This window comes from Leptonotus elevatus, chromosome 3 (genome assembly GCF_054856555.1).
Source record: "Leptonotus elevatus isolate MCC_2025b chromosome 3, RoL_Lele_1.0, whole genome shotgun sequence".
NCBI classification, from domain to species: domain Eukaryota; kingdom Metazoa; phylum Chordata; class Actinopteri; order Syngnathiformes; family Syngnathidae; genus Leptonotus; species Leptonotus elevatus.
Window position 1 is genome coordinate 10,470,152 of NC_141241.1, and position 22,945 is coordinate 10,493,096.

Genomic DNA, 22,945 nt, shown 5'->3' on the forward strand with positions numbered 1-22,945 from the left:
GGACGTCCCTCCAAAATTGCAACAACACTGACGGAGCGTCAGGAATTTATAGCAAGCACTGGCTGTTTAGTACAATGAAACTAACTAACTAACTAACTAACTAACTAACTAACTAACTAACTAACTAACTAACTAACTAACTATCTATCTATCTATAAATGTAAATGTAGTAAACAACCGCAATGGCAGTTGACAGCAGTGGATACCACTGGGCATAATCTTTTACAAATGTCTGTATTCTCTATCCACATGTGTAATAATGTTAGGCTACACCTCATTAAATTATTCATAGTCATAAGCATCAGACCCATTATAACACTGGAGTCACTAGATGGCTAGTATAACACTGCAAAGGCATGTATAATTGAGGTAAAACCAAAAAAAAGATGGCTGTGCTTTCACCTTTTCTACACACAAACACGCTCCTATATGAACCCATGTGTCCCGTCATTGTCTCGGTCGCCATGGAGACGCTTTTCCTCTGGACCAGGCGTGTTGTCCGGGGGGAGGTTGGTCCACTGCAGCGCATCAGTGAAAGAAGGTGAAATAACACATTTTCATGTTCATAACATTATTGCTATTCATTCATTTTCTATTCTGCTTATCTTCAATTTAGAGTCACAGCTGACTTTAGGGAAGAAATGGGGTACACCCTGGACTGGTCACCGGGCACCTACAATTCTGAATATTTCAAAGACCGTCATAAGCGGGAGATGGAAACCCACAGGGAGATCATGCAAGCTTCACAAAGGAAGGCCAGAGCTTGAATTAAAATGCACCTTTATTAGGGGGTGAAAGCGTTTATTACAGTGCCGTACGTGTACAAATGCATTTAATGATAATATTCACTTATATATAATTGTATCCACATTTTAAACAGTATTTTATAAAATTATGGAAGATCATGTTTTCGTTGTTTTTCTCATATTTCTGTCTAATTTGATTAAATATTTGGCATCAATTATTTTATTTTATTATATATCATTATATTTATTGCCACAGACAAATTTATTGTGTGTGTTTTTTTTTTTTATTCCTCACCATTAAAGATTATTCGGATTTTGATGACCACTTAACTATTTTCTGAGACCAGTGAGTGTATTTGCAGTTTACTATTCCAATGATAACACAGGGGGGAAAAAAAGCCCAGGTATTATTTCACAGCACTAAAAAAGCATCAGTGGATGTTTTCTGGCTTGCATTCAAGACACTCACCTCGCCGCTTTAAACTGCCAAGAAGAACCACTAAAAAGCTCTCATGTGTTTTGAATAAAGTTTACTCTACTAATTGGTCTCTGTGAGATCCGCAGACATCACAATTAAGCCAGCTGGTACGTGCAAATGTGTCATGTCATGGCCGTTCGAAGTCTATGAAGTCCACTGAGGTTCTACAGTATTTTGCATTAGAGTCACAGCAACAAATTGTATGATATTTGAATGGCAGCTGAGTTAAGATGTGGTTCAAAGGTGAAATGAGATCATGTTTCTTAACACGTGCCCAAATAGTATTAGAGAAAGTTATTATTCATGTGAAGAATCCTATGTATTTTAAAAGGATCCCCAACTGTCAACGTTTAAGGTAAAAGAAGACCGAGGTCAAATCGACAGTAGGAGTTGTGGGGGTATGTTGAGTGCGCGGGTGCCAAACGGTGGTGCGTATGTGAAAGGCACCCTATTTGAGGTTTTTGTCAGAAAGATGTGGCTTGAAATACGTAGGAAAGGGCTAGAATTTTTTTTTTTAGGGTGTGTGTTAGGAAGAAGTGGTTCGCCAACTCTATAAGAAAGTTGTTGAAAGGGGTGAAGAAGATGTGGTGCGCCAACTTTGCCCGGATGTTGAAAGTAGTGTGTGACTTAAAATGTTTGAAATAGGCTGGGGAAGGTTGTTTTTTTCCCCAGGGGGTTTAGGTTAGAGGGGGTGCGCCAGTTCGGATGGGATGTTGAAGTTGGATGCATGGCGTTAAACTTTTGGGGAAATCTGATAAAGAAGACCTGTTTGTTGGGTGCGCATGGGGAAGACACTATTGGTTTGCGACATACCGTAGGCGTAAAAAGCTGGATTACAGAGGATGACATTGAATAATTTTCAACACAAACTACCATCTCAAACTACATAGTGTGCTGCTATCTAGTGGTCGACAGTGGAATTACACTCAAAATAGATGAGAATGAACCCAAAATAGTTATTGCCTTGTGTTGGGGAAAAAGGTGGTGCACCAACTCTGTATAGAAGTTGAATGGTGTGACTTACTGAAAGGGAAAGTTGACCTCCCAGAAAAAAATCTTGACAATAATGTGTTCTATGCAGTCCCACTAGTCTAAACACGGTATTCTGGTTAATATTGTGTTAGTGGAATATGAGTTGAGCAGCAAAATCCAGCCGTTTTTATCCATCTCAGGGGTGGCCATTTTGTCACTTGCTGTCGACCGAAGATGACATCAATGTTGCTCAGGTCCGAGGTAACAACCAATCACAGCTCAGCTTCAGAAAACAGGTGAGCTGTGATTGGTCGTTGACTGAGCCCTGAGCAACATTGATGTCATCTTCAGTCGACAGCAAGTGGCAAAATGGCCGCCCCCTGAGATGGATAAAAATGGCTGGATTTTGCTTCATAACTCTTATTCCACAAATGTAATATTAATCATAATGCCATGTTTATGATTAGTGGGGTGACGTTTAAGGTTGACTTCCACTTTAAAATGTTGTGGGAAGTGCACTCTGTATGGGTGTGTTTGGAAAAGAGGGGGTGCGCCAACAATCTGGTATGCTTGTACTGCTTTTTATTAGCTATGCCTTACTTCGTGCCAAACCAAATTTACTGCTTGACACAATGCAAGCAAAAGCCATATTTACTCCCCTTGGAAACAAAAACAAAAAAAGAGACATTGGGGAGAATTAGAGCTTGACCACGATCGCACCTGACACCGCCATCCTGTAATAATTCACATGCGCTGTAATCAGACACCTGGGAAATGCGCGCATCCGATTTCATTTCATCAGAGCATATCAATCTGGCATCAGCATGAGGAGAGGTGTGCGTTATATTACCAAAGGGAGTGCCTCCATTAAAGCCTTTAATCATTGTGCCTGTGCTTACAGTTAAAAGACGAGCGTGGGGATTTGCTTTGTGCTGCCTTGACTATGCTGCATTACAGGCTATTTGGTGCACTTGAATTCAGACAGCAGCAGCGGTACTGTATGCGTACGCTGGCTCTTCATCACTTTGTTTCCTCGAGGATGCTGTCTTTGTGTGGCAGGCGGGCAGGCAGGCAGGCAGGCAGGCAGAGCTCCAGCTGGCTGCCCGCGATGTGTTTGCACGCACGAGTCAGTGAAGCCCTCAGCACTCAGCCGCTGATTGATTGGGATGCACACCACGAGGCAAACTGCCCCTCCTCTTCCTTCTTCTGCCCAATCTTGGAAGAAAAAGAAGAAGAAGAAGCATATATATCCTTTTTGAGCTGTTTTTTTTATTTATTATTTCTGCCCCACACAGGTGATATTTACTGATAAATTGATATATGTGTAATACATTGGAGGCGATCAAAAGGCTTCATGTAGTCATCATCATTGGGTACATGAGGAGCAGGAATTCATGTGGAAGTGAGAGTACAAGTGGGTGTGTAAGGAGGAAAAGGTGGTGCGCCTTTTCTTTTGGGATTTTGAAGGCAGTGCATGGCATAACATGTTCCACAAAGGCTGGGGAAAACGCCCTTTTTTATGGGTGCGCCATCTTGGGTGGGATTTGGAAGGTGGTGCATGGCTTTAAACCTAAGGCAAGGCCTCCATTCAGAAGGTATGGCTGGTTAGGGGGTGCGCAAACGGAAGAGAGTGGTTTGCTGAAAACATTTAGGAAATGCATATTTGCTTGCACCAACTCTATTATGATATTGAATTGGGTGTGTGCGTATAAGTTGGGAAAGTTTTATACGTGTGCCTTGGGGTGGGGGTGGGGGGGGTGCGCCAACTTTGACAGAATTATCATCTTAATCCAGGGCATAATGTCAACACGATCTGCATGTTGAAAGGGGATGTGGCTTAAAGTCTGAGGAAAATCACCCTTGTATATATCTGTAAGGTGTGTTGGTGGCGTAAATATTTCGAAAAGCACCTTTTCTTAAGATGTGTGTATTGACACACATCAACACACACATCTTCAATACTGTTGAAGAAACGGTGCTTCAGCTCCGTCAGGAATCAGACAGAATGCATGGCTTAAAATATTTGGGAAATGCATCCTTTTTTTAAAGGGTGTTTCTCGGTAAGTGGGGGTGCGTCAACTCTGTTGGAACATTTACGGGGTGCGACGTAGAGAAAAGCACCAATTTTTAGGGTGTGTTTGATGAAGAAGGGGTATATCAGCTTCCTTGGGAAGTTGGAGTGGATGCGTGGATTAAAATATTTGGGAATGCATATTTTTTTAGGGTGCGCCAACTCTGTTGGGAAATTGTTGCGACCAAAAATATTTGGAAAACTCTCATTTTTAGGGTGTGTGAAGAAGTGGTGCGTCAACTCCATCGGGAAGTTGATAGGGGGCGTGCCTTAAAATATTAGACGCAATTTTGAGGGTGTTTGTTGGTAAGAGACTCTGTTGGGACATTTAAGGGGTGCGATGCACAATGTTTGCAAAAGGAAGGAAAAACGCACCCATTTTTAGGCTGTATTTGGTGAAGTGCTGTGTCAACTCCATCGGAAGTTGACGGGGTTGTGTGGCTTTAAATATACTGTATAAGAGAAGCACACTATTTTGAGGGTGATTAGTTAGTTTGTTTGTTTTTTGAGAGAGAGAGAGCTCAGTAGTGTTAATTCGGTAATCTTATCAATTCGACATTGCTCTCTTTTTATTTCTTTTTTTTCTCTTTTTCTTTTTTTTTGTACGTGCGAGAGAATGTGCGTGTGCGTGCGTATGTGTGTGCATGTGTGTGCATGTGTGCGTGCGTGTGAGCGTGTACTCATTAATTCACCTAAAACCTATTAAAAATCCCATACCGTTCACCTAAACCGAATACTTCAGAATCCAGCTCGAGTCGTGAGGTTGTCAGGGGACCTGAGGAAGGATCAAAGAAAATAAAGTGAAATCCAGCACCGAGGGTGACTTGGGTAAATACATGCGCCAAATATATCAAAAAGTTGAAAAGACTGGTGGGAAAGGCACCGGCAATCTATTTATTTATTTATTTTTGTACGTGGGAGTGCACCAACTCAGTCAGGAGGTTGAAGGGGTGCTTGCTTGAAATATTTGCTTGGTAGGGCATTAGTAATGCTGTTGGACAGTTAAAGTTTAAAGTCTGGGGAAATTATTATTTTTATTATTATCATTATTATTATTATTATTATTATTATTATTATTATTAATAATATTAATGTGCGCGGCTTGCTCCGGTGGATCTTCATCCAGCCAGCCAGGCAGTAAGTCAGTGTCTGGCAGCGTGCACGCCCCCCCCCCCCCCACTCCCCACAAGTGTGGAAGTGTGTGCGCATGTATGTGTGTGGAGCAGCAGGCACGAGCACCAGCACACACCACTCTTCAACGTTGGCTGGTAACATGGCGTTGACTCGCCGAGGGACACGACGGCTCTTCCACCCGCGCTGATGTTATTGTTGTTGTTGGGACTACTAGAAAAGCGTGGGAGTGGGGTGCCGGGTTGTGTGGGGGGGACCTTTAGCGTGGGGTGAGTCTCTCTTAAAAATAAAACGCGCAGACAATAGCAGACTGACCACCCGCGGGCAAAAAGAAAATGCATCGCATGTGGCTGTGACGGCGTGCAGACACGGACGAGGAGAACCCACGCTACCCCACTGGTGGACCCCCCCTCCCCACCAAAAGGCTGTACATGGCGGTGGAGAGCACCCCTTGGCTCATTTGTGTGCTTTTGCTCTTTTGTGCTCCATCCAAGCAAGGTAAATATAACATTTCCATCCATGCTTTTACTATAACGATTTGTCTTTTTAAGTGCGAGTGCATGAGGGTGGTGGTGGTGGTGGTGGGGGGGGGGTCTCATATGCACCTTGCACCGTGCAGGACAATATACGCTCACTACTGGACAGGACTCTCAATACTCTTATTGGTGCTGTTCGGTGTTTATTGTGTGTTCACTGCAAGAGTTGCCTGCAAAAAGAGCAGCGAGTGAGCTTCCAAAGTTGGATTTGGCCAAGTTTGACATCAATTGTGTTCAATGGGTTCACTTACTAAAGGGACACAATCACGTGCCATATATTAGATTTGACAAGTTATGTTCTTAGTTTGTTTATTGGTGTGTGTGTGTGTGTGGGGGGGGGGGGTATGACAAGTTAATGTTATTATACAAGTACGGTAGCTATTGAGCTGCGCCAAGGTAGAGGTCACAAAAAACAAACACTAATTCAACTCCGGTAGGCTACTTAAATAAAAGAAGAAAAAAAAGTACATACTCTAAAATGTAGGATTAGGGCCAGTGAAGAGAGAGAAAAAAGTTTGACAGGATTCTGACTTTATTCTGAGAATTCTGACTTTAAAGTCAGAATTCTCACTTTAAAGTGAGAATTCTGAGAATAAAGTGAGAATCCTGCCAAACTTTTTGTTTCTCTCTTTACTGACCCTAATCCAATTCCTTACATTTTACTGTCAATATTTTTTTTTTATTTTTTTTTTATGTATCAATAAACTAGCCTGTTTGTTTGTTTATTTGTTTGTTTGGGTAAGACTTGTTATTGTAATTTGAAAGTGCAGTAATTATAGTACAGAACATAGTCTGTATTTGGGTATAAGGACAGATACTTGAGTAAAAAAAAAAGTCTGATTGAACTAGAAGTATTGCACTGAGGGGCCGTGTGGAACTGCTAAATTGTAGCCACATTAGAGAGTAGAAGGAAAAAATCCTGATCAAGTTGTTCCAATAAAAGTTTTTTTTTTCAGCGTGGAGCCGTTCGTTTGAGTGATAAAAGTGCAGCGAGTAGCGCGCTAATTAGCATTAGCGAGTCAGACCGGAGTAGATCATTACGATTCCTTGCACATTTATAGATTGAAGCAAAAGTCATTGTTAATCAAATCATTTTGAATCAAAAATCGTTCGTAATCGAAAATCTATTTTCGGAATCGAATCACAGGCCCAAAAATCGGAATTGAATCGTGAGACATTCAAAGGTTCCCACCCCTACTTAATACACAATCTAAAAGACATAAAACAGTGCCACCCCTAAAAACAATAAAACAATTATAATAAGCGAAAGCAATCACATATGCTGATCACTCAATCAATCTGATTTCTCTATCGTCCTGTGCTTACCCCAAATCCACTTAAGTTAGTTTCTTTGTTGTTGTTGTGACGTAGATGTAACGCAAATCGCGCTGGCAGCTTGAAACGACAATTTCAGTGTTCGTTTTTTGTTGTCCTTACCTCCGAATTTTGAATAGATGTCGGAAATATTGGAAATCTCCATCGCAGCTCATTTCTCTCATGAGCAATGCAAAGGATTTAGTCCATGCTTTCAATTGGCAATTTTCTCTTTCCGCTTTTCGTTAAACAGCAAACTTGGAATACATGCAGCACTTTCATGCAATCTGGGTTCCCACAGCTGTCACAGCAAGCATCAGTGAGAGTTGGTAATTGCACTTCCAGCAGTGAACTCAGTGACCCAGTAAAAGGCTGTCTGTGTATCGTTGGCATGGAGACAAGTCCTGGGATGACTCGAGTGAAGCGCGTAGTGAAGGAAAATACTTTTTAATTTGGGGAAAGGGTGGCGGGCGCCCACCTCGGGCACTACGACACCCGATCTCGTCAGACCACAGAAAGGGTCATAGATAAGATGCAGCCTGGGTCCTACAAATGGTGCATTCTACAGCCAGACAGGGTACGTTGGTGTAAATTTCAGCTTTAGGGACCGAAATTAACTCCTGTTGTTCCCTTTATGTGGAGCTGCAGTGTTGAGTACGTTTTTTTTTTTTTAAAGAAAAGTTCCACACGTCACTGATGAAGGGTTTGTCCGGTCAGAGAAAAACGTGTAGCAAGTTGCAACTGTGTTTGATCGAATGATTATTTTAACTCATTCACTCGCAGCCATTTTCACTGAAGCAACCCCCTTCGCTCCCGGCTGTTTTACTGGATTTTGACAGATTTTGCAAGGCCCACAGAATATTTTGTTCTGTTGCTATAAAAACATGGAATCTGGAAGAAAGATCAGAGTCTCTTTTTTCATCAAGAAAAAAAAGTTTTGCAGCAATTAGCATTAGAATAAAGCTAAGTTTCATCGTCAGTCACAAATCTGTTTAGAACTGTGGGGAGATCAGCTTGTTTGCAACATGGCCCTGGTTGGTCTCTTATACTCTGCTGCCACCTGCTGTCCGTTTTTGTTTAAACCATGTTACCATTGCTTTAAGCGACCTATTCAGGTCAAAGCCTTCTGTATGCTCTAGCATAAAACATAAAACATGTATAAATAATTTTTTGTGACTATGGCAATATTTAAAATAGAACGCTTTTATACGTTTTTGGGAGCAAATGAGTTAATAATCGATTAATCTGTTGATTTTTTTTTTGTCGATGAATGGATAAAGTAAGAATGTTTTCATTTCCGTCCCTGTATTTAAAAAAAGGACATTATTTCAAATTAACAGTGCAAAGAAAATACTTTCATAATGATTCAGTTAATGGTTTGGCCGGCAACATGTCAGAAAATAGACAAAACTGTTCATCATTGTTTTCCGGAGTAAAAGCAAATGTTTAATTTGGATTCAAAACAAATTTGCGATCATGGAGGACAACAGAAATCAGAATTTTTGCTGTTATTTACTGAATGTGGAGAATTTCTAAACAAATTGGTATCGAAAGGATTTATCGATTATCCAAAATAATTATTGACTAATTTCATCGATTTAATTGTTGCCTTCAACACGGAATTTCCTCCAGAGATCAATTATACAATCCAGCATTGGACGGAACTGGGAGCTATTTCTTCGGTGCTGATGGGCTCTTTTGGACTAAATAACAAATTTGCTCAAATTGCCATTAATTACAGCATTGCGTTGCGAATGTCACATGACCAAACTCAGAAAACAGGTGAGCCGTGATTGGTCGCAACTGTGATGTCGCTTTCATTCGACAGCAGGTGGCAAAACGGTCACCGGATTTTTCTTTTTCACAATACTATGTTTAGTGTTTACACTAATGGGGGTGAATGTGTAAAAAAAATGTTTTGGAATGACTTGATGCTAGCAGAAAGTTAATCCTTGATGCTAGCAGAAATGAGGCCGAGTGACCTGCTATGATGACGGTTGACACAACAGCCGTCTTCCTTAATGAGTACTCTCGTCGTGCGTGGAGGTCGTCCCGTCCCTTCTCTCTCCCGCTCAAGGACTTTGCCAAAGACCTTGTTGTTCTCGCCTCTGAGCACATTTGTTGGCCCAACGTGACAGGTTGCTTTCAAGAGTGCCACGCCTGATTGAAGTGATGCAGTGAATCATGATATCCACGCAAACTAGTTTTACTGCCAAGTCTTATCAGAAAGCAATTTTTGGGGTCAACATGGGGAATTTTATTAATGATGGCCTTCGGGTTTTATAGTATGTTGTGTAAGCTTGATGCGTTTCCTAGACCTGTCATGATATTTGCTATTTCAACTTATAGTTTGATGGGCACAACTGATTTCCCAAACTCGACAAATTATGATTTACATGCGTGCGTGTTTACATAAGACATCCACATTTGGAGTATTTTGAATCGAAATTGGCCGACTCATGCTTAATCCACAGCTTGAATCAGCGGTTCAAGTGAAAGAACAAATAAAAGTGGACTCAAAGGCCAACCTTGTCATGAGGAGTTAGAAATACAAACATTAGACCCATTTTCTCTAATACAGACCACAAGTAGGACCATTCCAAACGCTCGAAACATTCAAACGCTTTCATTGCGTTCAAAGACGACACTGCTCCTTGAATGCTAAAAATAAACGTGGAAAAAATTAATTATGATTTGGCAAGGTTAGCAATATCTACAGTATATAGAGTGTCTTTTTTTTCCCTTCCCATACCTTCTGAACAGCATTTATCATGACAATGTAAAAGTATATCTGAGTTTAATTGGCAAAACCTGCCAATTATTATTCTAAAAAGGCCTAATATCATCTAGCCGATTATTTAGCCCTTGCGCTAACCTCTAATCCGCTTTGCTGACCCCTTTTGAAATATTTACTGGGTAATATCAAGTTGACCAAGAAAATGTATTGTTGTTAAATGCGCCTGTCCACTGCTTACATACCGACAACAGCGGCTCATGAAGATTGAATGGAGTGAGGTTCCCCAGGTTCTAAAAAGTTAGCGCATCAATTTGTATGTTCCTGTACGATTCAGTTAGAAAGCCTAAACATCGCACTAGAAATTATCCTAAAACCAATCTGTCAGTTGAGGTAAGGGAGAAGACTATGCCATTTTCGGCATTCGGCCAAAATAAAATTAAAGCCGAATGAATATGGTCAAAATAGGTTGTGTTGACGCAAGCACAAAAAAAAAAAAACGCTGCAAAAAAACGCAGGGTGAGTGTCCGCCTTTTCTTCTCGCTGGCTTTTCACCGTGTGAGTTTGCACCGTTCGGTCGCAGCCACTCTTTTTTTCCCGCGGTGCCTTTCCTTTTTTTTAAAAAATATAAGAGCCTCTCGAACGCTTCCACTTTTTCCCCGGCATCCCGGTGGCCGTGCTAAACACTTTAGCTAAGCCAGTTTTAAACACAAAAACACTTACCGCTATCTCCAACCTCTATAGGACGCTGTGTGTGACTTTGCAGTCTGTTCCCGAAGCCGATTAGCTGGTGCGAACAAATGTATTTTTTAATTTTTAAACGTAGATGAATATTTTATAATTTATAATTTTAATTAATTATAATAAATGCAATGATAGTAAAAATTGGCATACCGGTGTATTTTTTGGTGTGGGCGTTTCGGTTTTCAGCCAAGCATTTTTCTTTTCGGTTTTTGGTTTCGGCCAATCATTTTCATTTTGGTGCATCCCTAAAGAAGACTAAACAGGCATGACGCGGCTCTTTTGAAGTTATGTCCCTCCTTTCAGGATGTATGTGGAGGCACTGATGTGGTGCTTTAAAAAGGTAAATATTGCAGTAGAGTGTTTTTGAACATCATAGAGGATACTTCTGGAGAATTTGCTGATCCGCACAGCATATAAAGTGTTGCCTCCATGATTCAAAATACTTTTATTGTCCACATTTCTTCACTGTCCAGATCAAATGAGCGGATCACACTTTTGTCTCCTGTGCGCCCTTTGTGACGTTGAGAACCGGGTGCATGAACGAGTCGGAGGCGGCGGGGTTTGTGTGGGAACTCATGGTGGGTGATTTTGGGACAGAGATGAATCGGCGGGAGAAGCCGGCGGGGCGAATTAGAGGGCAAGGGCCGCAGCTAGATCCACAAACAAAGAGCTTGTTTTGTCCGTTCTAATGATCACAGGGAAATATGTCAACTTCGTTTAACACGTTATGAGCACATGAAAGGGAGGAAAGCGCCCCCTTTGCCTTTGTTTCTATTGCGCCCCGCAAATTCTACAATTTGGAGTTAGACCAACTGTTTCATTAAAAATGCCCCTCCTTCCTCCTAAAACAGTTTCTACTACTTTATGTCTGTGACCAGCATGAATCAAACTAAGCCAAGCAAAGCAGAAGCCAGAATTTGGAAAAAAAAAGTGAGTGGCCATGAAGACAACAAAAGCATTTTCACTCATAGAAGCAGTACTTCACGCGCGACAATGGGCCGACGTGGCACATGGATGCATGACCAGACCACAAACATTCCCCACCGCCACCACGTTCCCAATGTCAATGAGTAGCAAGTATGTGCCGTTTAAAAGCTAACGCTGTATATTAACTTGAATCTGTGCGTCCAACAAAACTCAATGCAGCTCTGCTTACCCTTTGGCTTTGATGTGATCAAGTGAGTTTTTTCGTCAGTTTTTATTTCAGTATCGCTATGTCCATACAGATGAAAGAAGTTCAATAGTCGTTTGAGAATTGTAGTTTACTTTATAGTGACGTTTTTTTTATTTTTATGTTGCACTTGACAAATACGTCATATATTTGGGAAAAACTAATACTAAAACTATTAAAAAGTAAAAAAAATTGAAAAATTTAAAACTAGCAAACCACCTATAAAAGCAACTTCAAACTAACTGAAATGTATCAAAAAGACAAAGTGAAATACACTTGACAAATACTTCATATATTTGGGGAATGCTAAAACTAAAAACATTTACAAAAATGAAAAACTAACAAACCTCCTATAAAAGCAAATTCAAACTAACTGAAATTAATCAACAAGTCAAAGTGAAATAAAAATGAACAATCCAACACTATTATAACATAATAATGTTGGACTTTGGCTTTTTTTGTGGGTCAGACATTGTTGGTTGCGATGTTAGCTTCTTATGCTAACTGCTGAGTGGCTAGCGGCTACGTGCTTGTCACGCATGAACAAAAGGCAGCGTTTTATATGTTTTATTGTTTAACACAGAGTGATTATATTGTGCGACAGTTGATGTTATACATGAGGTCGCAAGCATTACACCTCCACATGAATTACATTTAGGAGTGTTTTATTGTTTACCTTCAAGTTTATTGGGGTACTCGTTAGACTTTCCCATGGTAAAGACTTACATGATTTACATGAATACAACAAAAATAAATAAATAAGCATAACTAAAAATGAAAACATCAGTTCATTAGATAAAGTTCTGTATAATCTGTATTTTTTTGACTTTTTATTTTTTGGGGACATCATTTTAAAATGTTCCTTTAAAACTAAAGGTCAAATATAATTTATCTCAATGGTAAACTGTCATCGATTGTGGTTGACCTTCAAGGTGCCAATGTACTGTATGCACATGGAGTCCATCCGGCACAGTTGTTAATAGAAACCTGACTCATTTTATCCATGAAGTGAAACTGCAGCACAGCAACAGTTGTGCCGTGCTGTCATGTTCCAAAAGAAATATAATTTCCCGGTGGTGTTAATAGCACTTTAATCCACAATTTAAGCGTGAAAGTTCACATCTCATTAAACAGCTCCGGAGTCATCATCTTTCTTTCTTTTTTTTTTCATTCTTTTTTCAAGGGCTGATTAAGATGGCAGGATTTTTTTCCATAGTGTTCAGCATAACTCGCGCACATAAATTAACGTTGCTCCCGCTGTTGGTCACTGATTTAACGGGTACTTTACATTCCTCCTGTGTCAGCAATTTGCTACTGTCCTCTCACTCAAACGATTATCATGCATGTTTGGCAGATCCCCTTAGTGATGTTGTCAAGCGAAATTAAAAACGGTTTCAGTCTGGCATAGAGTACTCATGTATTATTTTAAAGTATTATTTTTTTGGCGTTTCGCCTCTCCATTATAAAGTGTATGAAAACATCTGACTCGGAGCTGGTCGCACCAAAAAGGAGTTTGAAACTTTCGAAAAAAACTCCTCTCAAACAAGCAATTATTTGATATATTGATTGAATGTCGGTGGAGGAAATGTATGGCAAATTCAAATGTCCATCTCTAATACTAATTTAGAGTGTTGTGCTGTATGGCGAAGCATCAAACTTCACCAGCAAAACTAAAAAATTTTCGTCACCCACCACTCTAATTTACGTGCTTAAAATTTGGTAGTAACTGGAAAAAGTAAATCTTGGAGAAGTTCATGTTTAAAGACCAAAAGGCATGACTAAAATGACACAAGTGAAAATGAAATGAGTAAACATGGTAGACAAATAAAAATCAGGGCTGAGTTTAAAAAAAGCAATTCATTGATATCATATAATATCATATTGATGTTCTTTTTCATTGCCCGATATAGATTCATAAAGCGATTATTTTAATGTCTTTTTCTCATAAATTAATGGGAAAATGGAATTTGAAAGGCCAACATGTTTGTTTTTGTATCTCGCTGTTTTCTTGAAATTTGCTTTCACAGGAACTTCAAAGTATTTTCTTACATTTATGAAAGACCTGACTTTTTCATTTTAAAATCTTTTTTTATTTTTTATTTATTATTTCAATTGTGAAAATAGTATTTTCATCTCATCCTTGCTGATGTCAACGCTTGTGTAACATTTTAGTGATTGTATCACGTGTTACTTTCATTAATAAAAAGAAATTAAATGTTTTCGAGTTTTTATCTAAATCAAATCGAGTCAAGAAATTAGCATCGATACCCAGTTCTAGTAAAACACCGGGTACTGAATCTATGAAAGGTTCAAGGGGATGTCTTTGAAGGCTTCCTGGAAATAACCAAAATAGCCCAAAAACTTCAAACTAAAAATGTAGATTTTTTAAAATGTTTTTTTTGGGTCTGGTTTTATGAGACTTTTTTTGTGGGTTTACTACTCATGATAGATTATAGATGTCACCAGCGGTTGAATTTTCAAAACTTTCTGAGGGTACGCCTTTAAAGGACTCCTGGAAATGACCCTCAAACGGCAGCTATTCATGATCCCATGATGCTTCGTGAAACACACCTTGAGAATGTTGTGTTTCTAAGTAGGGGAAAAATCTCAGCATTTTTACAAATTTGTCTTGAAAATGTAATATTGTTGTTAAAGGCAGACTTTCCATGGTGCTGAATAGTACATACGCTGTCAGTCCTGCAGAAGACAAAGACTGTTTAAGTATGGTAGACGCAAACTATGTGTCATGTGCTTCTTACAGATGTTCAAAATTGCACCGTTGCCTGCGCACAGACGGTAATCAGAATCAACTTATCTTTTTTTTATCTTTTTTTATCTTCCCTCCCCTACTGAGTATCATAAATAAAAATGCAATCAAGAAGGAAGAGGTATTATCAAACCAGGACAGCCATCCTGCTGTCAACAACATGCTGAGAATCCATTTTAGCGCCTGATGAATCTCCCGTCCCCGGCAGAGTTTGACGAGAGCACCGTAAGACGCAAGGCCAGGGCGACGTGGCCGATGTGTCGACGGCAGAGGGTATCCGTAGGCTGGCTTGTTTGACCCGCGACCTCTGCTCACTATCTACACAGAATAGAACAGATACTGCACTACACAGGTTTCTTATTGTGCCTACTTTGTGGCTGCTATTCTAAGGCCAAATAAATCAACATTATGATTTTTTTTTTTTACCAGACTCACCATGTGAATCCTGGTTAAATTTACATATGGAAGGGTTTATATGTTAGACCCACAAAAAAATGAGCCAAAGCACACATTTCAAAAAGATACTGGAAATCTGACATTATGGACATTTTGGGTAATTTCCAAGTCCTTCAAAACAACCCATAGAACATTTGGAAAATTCAGCCCTCAGAGTCAGCTTTATGTAGCGGCGTGAAATTTGGTAGCATATCTCATCTTCTTTTATCATATCAACCCCTTGTGGATCCTAAGGTCCATTCCTAGGGTGAGAACCAAAACACACGGTGAGGCTGCATTCATAAAACGTCTCAGTTTTGCTATTCAACGTGTTATAATGAGGCGCAAATGACAAATTTTGACCCGCTAAACTGCGATGCAAAACCGTTTAGAGTCCTTTTCATGTAGCAATGTGAAATTTGGTAAGCAATCTAGCATAAATGACTTTATTTTATTATATCAACCCTTGTGCATCCTAAGGTCCATTCCAAGGGTGAGAACCAAAACACACAGTGACGCTGCATTCAGCCATTATGGTCCATGCTAGCATGTCAGTCTTAGCTTAACAATTAGCATGGCTTCAGGGTATTCAGGGTCCATGGAATAGCCTGCCAGAGGACATCAAGTCCGCAGAGATTGTTGACATTTTTAAGAGGAGGCTAACAGCGCAGTTTGATAACGAACAGCACATTCATTTATATTCTCTAAATCTTATTTTTGATGGCATTGGAGAATCTTTGAGTGACTGAATGAATGATGATATGATTCTACCTTATTCCGTTTTTTAGTAATCACCATTTGAAAATGGGTAATTTGAGTGACATCAAGCAAAAGTAGCTTTTTGTGAAAATATACTTTTTCTGCACAACAGTGACTTTGACACTAATATTTTTTTCTTTTTTCCATTTTCTGTGAATTAGATTTAATGTGACAAACGCTTTGATCATTCACGGCATCTCTGAAAACATTGTATTTCCTAAGAGCCTCCATGTTTTCATGTAATTTGATACACGGCAGTCCATTGAAAAGAGATACAATGCTGCCATCTGTTGGGCATATTTAGTGGGTGTTTTGGGATTTTCACAAAGCAGCGCTGCACAAGACGTTGCTCTGCCCATTAAGAAAAAAAAAACGTTGACGTTATTGGTGGAAAAATTGTTAATGGCAAGAGGGAAGAAGCTATTGAAATGTCAGCTAGTTTCTGTGTGCACAGATTGATAGCACCTGCCTGATATACCTGATATGAGGGAAAGAGCTGAAAGAGGTGGTGACCAGGATGTGGAGGGTAGATGACGTCATGTCCTTTTTAGCCAGCAAAGTATTTGATTGAATGAACTGCTGTCTTTTGACTTAATTGCCTTAAGGCACCATTGAGTAATAATCTATTATACAATAGTGACAGAATTCAATCGATCGAGCGTCGTCTGTCCTTCCTTCCTTTCCTCTGTCTCTCCTTTGGTCTCTTGAGGTCTCCCTGATTTGTTGGAATTTAGATGTTTCTGGGGTTGGTGAAGGACTCTGGTTGGTGGCCCGGTGGGTGGTGTCTGGTCGGTGCTGGATTTCACTTTCCTTTCTTTTCTTTGGTCCTTCCTCGGGTCTCCTGACGGCCTCACGACTCTGGCTGGATTCTGAAGTGTTCGGTTTAGGTGAACGGTATGGGATTTTTTAATAGGGTTTAGGTGAACTAATGAATACAAACTCGCACACATGCAAAATAAAAATTAATAAAAAAATAATAATAATTTAAAAAAAGAAAAAAGAGAGCAATGATGATGACATGTCAAATCGGTCAAATTACCGAATGAACTGAGCTCTCCAGAAACCCCCCCCAAAAAGAACAATTCAATCGATCAACCAATAGATTAATTGATTATGTCCATGTTAGTCGCTGATGGTGTAGTAGTTCATTCACCTTACTTTTGTGCAGGTAGCATGGTTCAGTTCCCACTCTGTGACAGTGTAAATGCAAGTGACTGAGAATACTTGAAACAATGATTTAAACCATAATGGCACAAGTGGATACGAAGAGTGCTGTAATTCTTTATCTTTTATGTGTTTTGACCGCAGAAGGTTAGATACCTTTGATTAAAACACTTAAATTTATGGGGGGAAAAGCATAATTTGAAAACTGTAGTAATTTTCCTTAATACATGTGTCAAGGTTGTGGTCCATCCTCTCCACATTACTTCGCACTTAATGTGCCCCCCCCCCCCCCCCGTGCTTTCAAAGTACCTCTGCTGCGCAAAGAAGAATCACGCTATTATACATCGTTGATGTTTATCTATTAAAAAAATACAAATAAAACAAAAGAAAACACTGTTATTCCTCCCAATGGTCCACAAGGTCAAGTCCGGCAGCTTGTTCGTACAAAGTTTGGAGGGAAAATTAGCATACGGGATTCCTGCGGCTTAAGCGACCCTCCGCAATGTGAAGCACGGTGGTGGGAGGGAAAGAGGGTAGTGGACTGAGTCAACCATTCATTCTGTATTCTGGGGGCAAGGTCCACTTTCTTGCTTAAATATCACGGAGGATGAAGACACAGGATATTTTCATTATGCAGGGTGTCCCTAAATTCTGGATATGCGGAGTTATTTCATCATGTTCATGTGAATCTTGCGTTAAGTATTCAAGAAAAACCATACGTTGGTTCATTAAAATAGAAACATTTAATACAAATAAATATCTATATAACAAGACCGATTTTTTTTTTTTTAATCAATGACTACATGTGAGGAGGAAATGAACAATTGTATTTTTATTTATTTTTATATATATATAATCAAGAGTTTTTATTTTTTTTAATAGACATTGTATATAATAGCAAATTTTAGAACATTTATTGTTGCTGATATTCTAAATATTTTAGACATTTGTATATTTTTAGTCTTAAAGGCCACTCCTGGCTGACGTTCGGCGTGAGGTACTGTAATTCAGTTTTGGTCGTCGTTGACGTCAAACTTTGGAAAGAAATTAATAAACATTTAATTTAAATGACAAAATGCCCGGACTGAAATTGTAAAAACGTACATAAACCTAAGAACATAAATGCAAGATATATTGAATAACTAATAAAATAGATTGAATAAATGATAAATCCACAAATGAATTTCCTGAGATGTGACAAATATTGTCAGTTTAGATTGCTAATGTGGTCCTAATATCATTCAGACTGTTTTTGTGATGTAATGTGATTTGTGAACAACTAAAAAAGAAACCAAACCGAACCGAACGCATCTGAATCGCGCATTTTGTTAGCGCTGCTGTACTAATAACGCTTCAATCTATTTAATTATTTCTTCAATCTTAAAGTATCCTGCTTTTATATTCTTAGGTTTATTCACGTTTTTGAGTCCATAGATTTTGTTATTCAAATGACATCTTTAATATTTTCTTTCCAATGTTTTGACGTCAACAGGATTTTTTTTCCATATAACTTTATTGAACAATAGTAAACGGATAATTTCCAGGCAATCCTGTAGCATGACATCATCGGTAGGTAACCCCGATACAATCTGGTAGCCCGATCACATCTGGTACCGACACCGGTTCTGTTTATCGAGTACATTTTCTCTAGTGTAGACACTTAATAATTTCTGTGTTATTATTTTGTTAAAAGTTGGATTATCTCTGCTTTAATGCGGTTACAGCCAGACATCTGTGAAAAGTGGACTCCATCACCACAAGCACTTCATTCCGCTGTTAAACATGCTAGCATGTCAGTCTTAGGTTAGCTTAACAATTAGCATGGCTTCTTTATCTTTCCTCGCCATCCCTTCGTGAGAACGATACTTGTCAGATGTGAAGCTTTGCTGCCATGGAGGTGACAATTTCTGACTCAGCACCGAGTCCACAATGTTTTTAGCCACACTCGTAGCCAACGAAGCTTGTTGCTAGCTAGCTGGTCGTGGCGTAAGGAGTACCAAGCTTGCCTCGATCGCCTACGTCTCCTGCGTAGGTGACGTCGCGGCAACATTAACATGCATGCGTATTGGACAGTCTCCGCGGTTCGTAAAAACTTCTCAGTTTTGCTATAATGTGTTTTAATGAGGCGCAAATGACACATTTTGACCCGCAAACTGCGATGCAAAACCGCTTATTGTATAAAACCCACATGACCATGACACTTTAATGTAATTCATTCATTTCATTGGCTTTCACTCTTATTTTTTAATAAATTTAATTTATTCACTGTTAAAATGTATTTATTTATTTTACCTCTAGCCGACTAATTTGTGCATAAATGTTTTTAAAATGCACATTCATTCACTAAATTAATGCCATAATTTGTTACTGTCTGTGTTAACTTTTATGACATACCTAAGTAAAATATTACTTCGGTACATTAAAATTCATAGAGCTCAATTTCATAGTACTCATCAAGGTAGAGTCCCTTCCTCCTGAGATTTAAAAATGAGCATGTTGGACAGCGCTGCCTGAGGAATAGCCCTATAGTGGTAAATTAGGTATGTTTGTGCGTGCGTGCGTGTATTTACAACAGCGCGTGTGCCTGCATTCTTTTGTGTAACTGAGTGGGCATCAGCTGTGATTTGTCAGTGCATCTTGAATCCATCCCTTGAGAGTCCATTTTAAATTAGAGTGTATATTATTTAAAGGTGCCTCCGGCCGACTTTCATTTGGATGCGCTCGTGTGGTGAATATGTTGATTTTTGTAACCGTTATTTATTTGTTTATTTATTTGAGATATAACAGTCCTCTGTGTGCATATTTTTAGCCCATCATGGCATTAGTCTTACATCTATTTTCTATTAGCACATAATTTATATATATTATATAGTACATTTCTCTAAATTGCAAGGTGATGTGATGCTTATATTTTCCCCCGCCAGTTCAAAGCATGCTTTTTCTGTAGCTTCAGTGGATACCTGGTGGGATGCAATTTGTTTATTGTGTTTATAGGACATGCAGTATTTTTCCTCAACAAATTGTCAAAGAAAAATTATGGCAATACAATTGACAAAAGGTATGATGGAATGCAGTTGAATAAAACCATACGGTCATTTTGTATCATTACTATATAGTGGAACCTCTACGGTCAAATATGTTTTGTTATGGTATGCAAGTTACAATTCCCTCTGATTTCAAGACTGTTTTGACCATAGGGAATCATAGAAATAGAAATCATCTTTTCTGGGGTTAAACTGTATTACTGTACAATAGCTAGAGCTGTCCAGGTTACTCAGTACGTGTCCTCTTTTGGGAGGACAGACCATTTTCTTACGTCCTGTTCGGTCGTCCGGGGGTTTTATAAATTCATCAAAATGTCCGGTTGGCATCGCGTGACTAATTACAGTGTGTAACTGCGGCTGGTACCACAATTTCAATTTCAAGTGTCCTCTTTTATGGGGGGGGGGAAATGGGAATATGGTCACCCTAAATTAAATAGATAGCTGCTAGCTTAATTGCTTGCTAACAAGCTAGTAGATAGATAGATAGATAGATAGATAGATAGATAATCCCATTGAGAAAAGTCATTGTGTGCAAACAGACAATACGTTAGCATCAGCCATTGTTGTTTGTCTCAGATAATTGGTCAGTCCCAAATTCCCAACAGTGATCTTAATTTACGACTGAGAGATGCACACACGCTTCATGTTAGCTTTGATTTTAGCATCAGCATTCCTAGAAGCACAGACAGTCAAATTGCTTTCTTTTTCTCGATTGTTTTTGGAGGTCAGCAAGCAATGCTTTGAAAGGACGCGACCAATACCTGCACGACACACAGCGATACAGCAATGACTCTTTATAGGCTGGCTAAAAAAAAAATTGAATTGAAAACCTATTTCATTGGCTTAGTTGGTTACAAAGCTTCTAATTAAATCGATTGTTTTCCTCAAAGGAGTCATAAGTCATATGTTCTGGTTGTTCAAGTTGTCTGCCCTTTACAGCGCATATTTCTCTCCCCAAACTTGGGTTGGTTTCCAAATTTTATGAGCTCAGGAACATTCAACTTTGTAAGGTTCTACTGTAACCTTCACCCCCTAAATGTCTACTGTACCATTTAAAAAGGTCATATTAAAGCTTTTTCTACATCATGCATGTTCCACCAATGCCCAGATGAGTACGAAGAGCCCTGACTGTTTTACTCTGACTGCACCTATCAGCTTTTATCTTCCCTTTTATAGTAGATTGCCTTACCTGGATAAATAATGTTTTTTTTTTGTTTTGTTTTTTTTTAAAGATAAAATAATGGTTTAATAAATAAATAGCTTTGAATCCATGTGGTTCTTACTCACATCCTTATTTTAAAGCCCGACTATCATTTCACTGACGTGGTGGTCATACTTAGTTGAGCTGAGGTCGCCTTTTACATGCTTCTCATAGAGTTTGAGTGAGGTCATACTTCACAAATGCCTCCCCGCTGCTGTGATCCGCCTCACATGGCAGCTTGGAGACGTTTCGTTTTTCTGATCTCGTCTCCCGTGGTCTCACAGATCTTTACCTCAGTTGGGGTTATTCAATAGATAGCGGGGAGAAAAATGCTTAACGTGTTTCGGAGAAATGTTCACTTTCCCCGCTGCATATCCGAGTATTAACGTGGTGTAATTGATGTTGGCTTTATATGTGTCTCATTTTACTGTGGTACTGTCGAGTTGTACAAATCTATCAGCCATTTTCTTTTGCGCTTGTTCTCGTTATGGTCGTGGGTTAACTGGAGCCAATCCTAGGTGACTTAGTCATAGTCTATTGATGACAAAATGTAATTTTGGAATGATCTGGGGTCAGCGACACCTTATGAATACATCTCGTTTTGGCGCACAGGTTAAAGCCAGCTGCTAACCAAAACAGCAGCACCTGCCGAAGAAAGAAAATGTGAAAAACACTTAAAAGGAAAGATTTAAATGGGAGAGTTGCAAACGAGAGGAACATTTCTTGGAAATCGAGGATTAGATAGCTAATTTTAGAAATATTCCAAATTGGAAACTTTCCATGTGAATTGTGAGAATTTATGTAAATTAAGTCAGTTGCTAACCAAAACAGCAGCACCTGCCGAAGAAAGAACATGTGAAAAGCACTTAAAAGGAAAGATTTAAATGGGAGAGTTGCAAACCAGTGGAAAATTTCTTGGAAATCGAGGATTAAATGGCTAATTTTAGAAATATTCCAAATTGGAAACTTTCCATGTGAATTGTGAGAATTTATGTAAATGAAGTCAGTTGCTAACCAAAACAGCAGCACCTGCCAAAGAAAGAACATGTGAAAAACACTTAAAAGGAAAGATTTAAATGGGAGAGTTGCAAACGAGAGGAACATTTCTTGGAAATCGAGAATTAATGGCACATTTTTAATTTTAGAAATATTCCAAATTGGAAACTTTCCATGGGAATTGTGAGAATTTATGTAAATGAAGTCAGTTGCTAACCAAAACAGCAGCACCTGCCGAAGAAAGAAAATGTAAAAACAGCCTTTTGTAATTTACAGCACTAATTATCTCATAATGTTTGCTTTGCAAGATAATTGTTCTCTTTGATGAGAAGTTGAGATATTGGTATTTCGAGCTTTGCCCTTGAAGTGCAATTACGACACGATTAGATATTGACCTAATATCCTGAGAGGGGCTCCAGCAATCTATTGAGCAAAGACTCACATAGCACCTGCCTCAGTTTGAACCCTGTTAATAAAGTCCTTCTCATTCTAAACTCAAACTTGAACTCCCGTCTCCTTGGATTAATTTTTTTAAATGCCAAAGAAAAGCAATATTTGTACGAGTGGAAATCTTTTCATTTGGTATTTGATTCTCCATGCCTGGAAAAAAAAAAGTAGTTCTCCTCAATATGCTCTTACATACAAAGACAGTTTTGTATTGTATAGTGAAGTTGTTTACATC

The 22,945-nt window shown here is 39.1% G+C and overlaps 1 protein-coding gene across 3 annotated transcripts in view; it reads left to right on the forward strand.

The window, feature by feature from the left end:
* The first annotated feature begins 5,488 nt into the window (after nucleotides 1-5,488).
* Nucleotides 5,489-22,945, forward strand: part of igdcc4 (immunoglobulin superfamily, DCC subclass, member 4) — a 61,366-nt gene continuing 43,909 nt past the window's right edge. For all 3 annotated transcript variants that reach the window (XM_086072154.1, XM_086072156.1, XM_086072155.1), the window contains exon 1: nucleotides 5,489-5,896. In XM_086072154.1, the coding sequence (XP_085928280.1) occupies nucleotides 5,830-5,896 (67 nt within the window). In that variant the 5' untranslated portion in view covers nucleotides 5,489-5,829. The remainder of the gene's footprint in view (nucleotides 5,897-22,945) is intronic.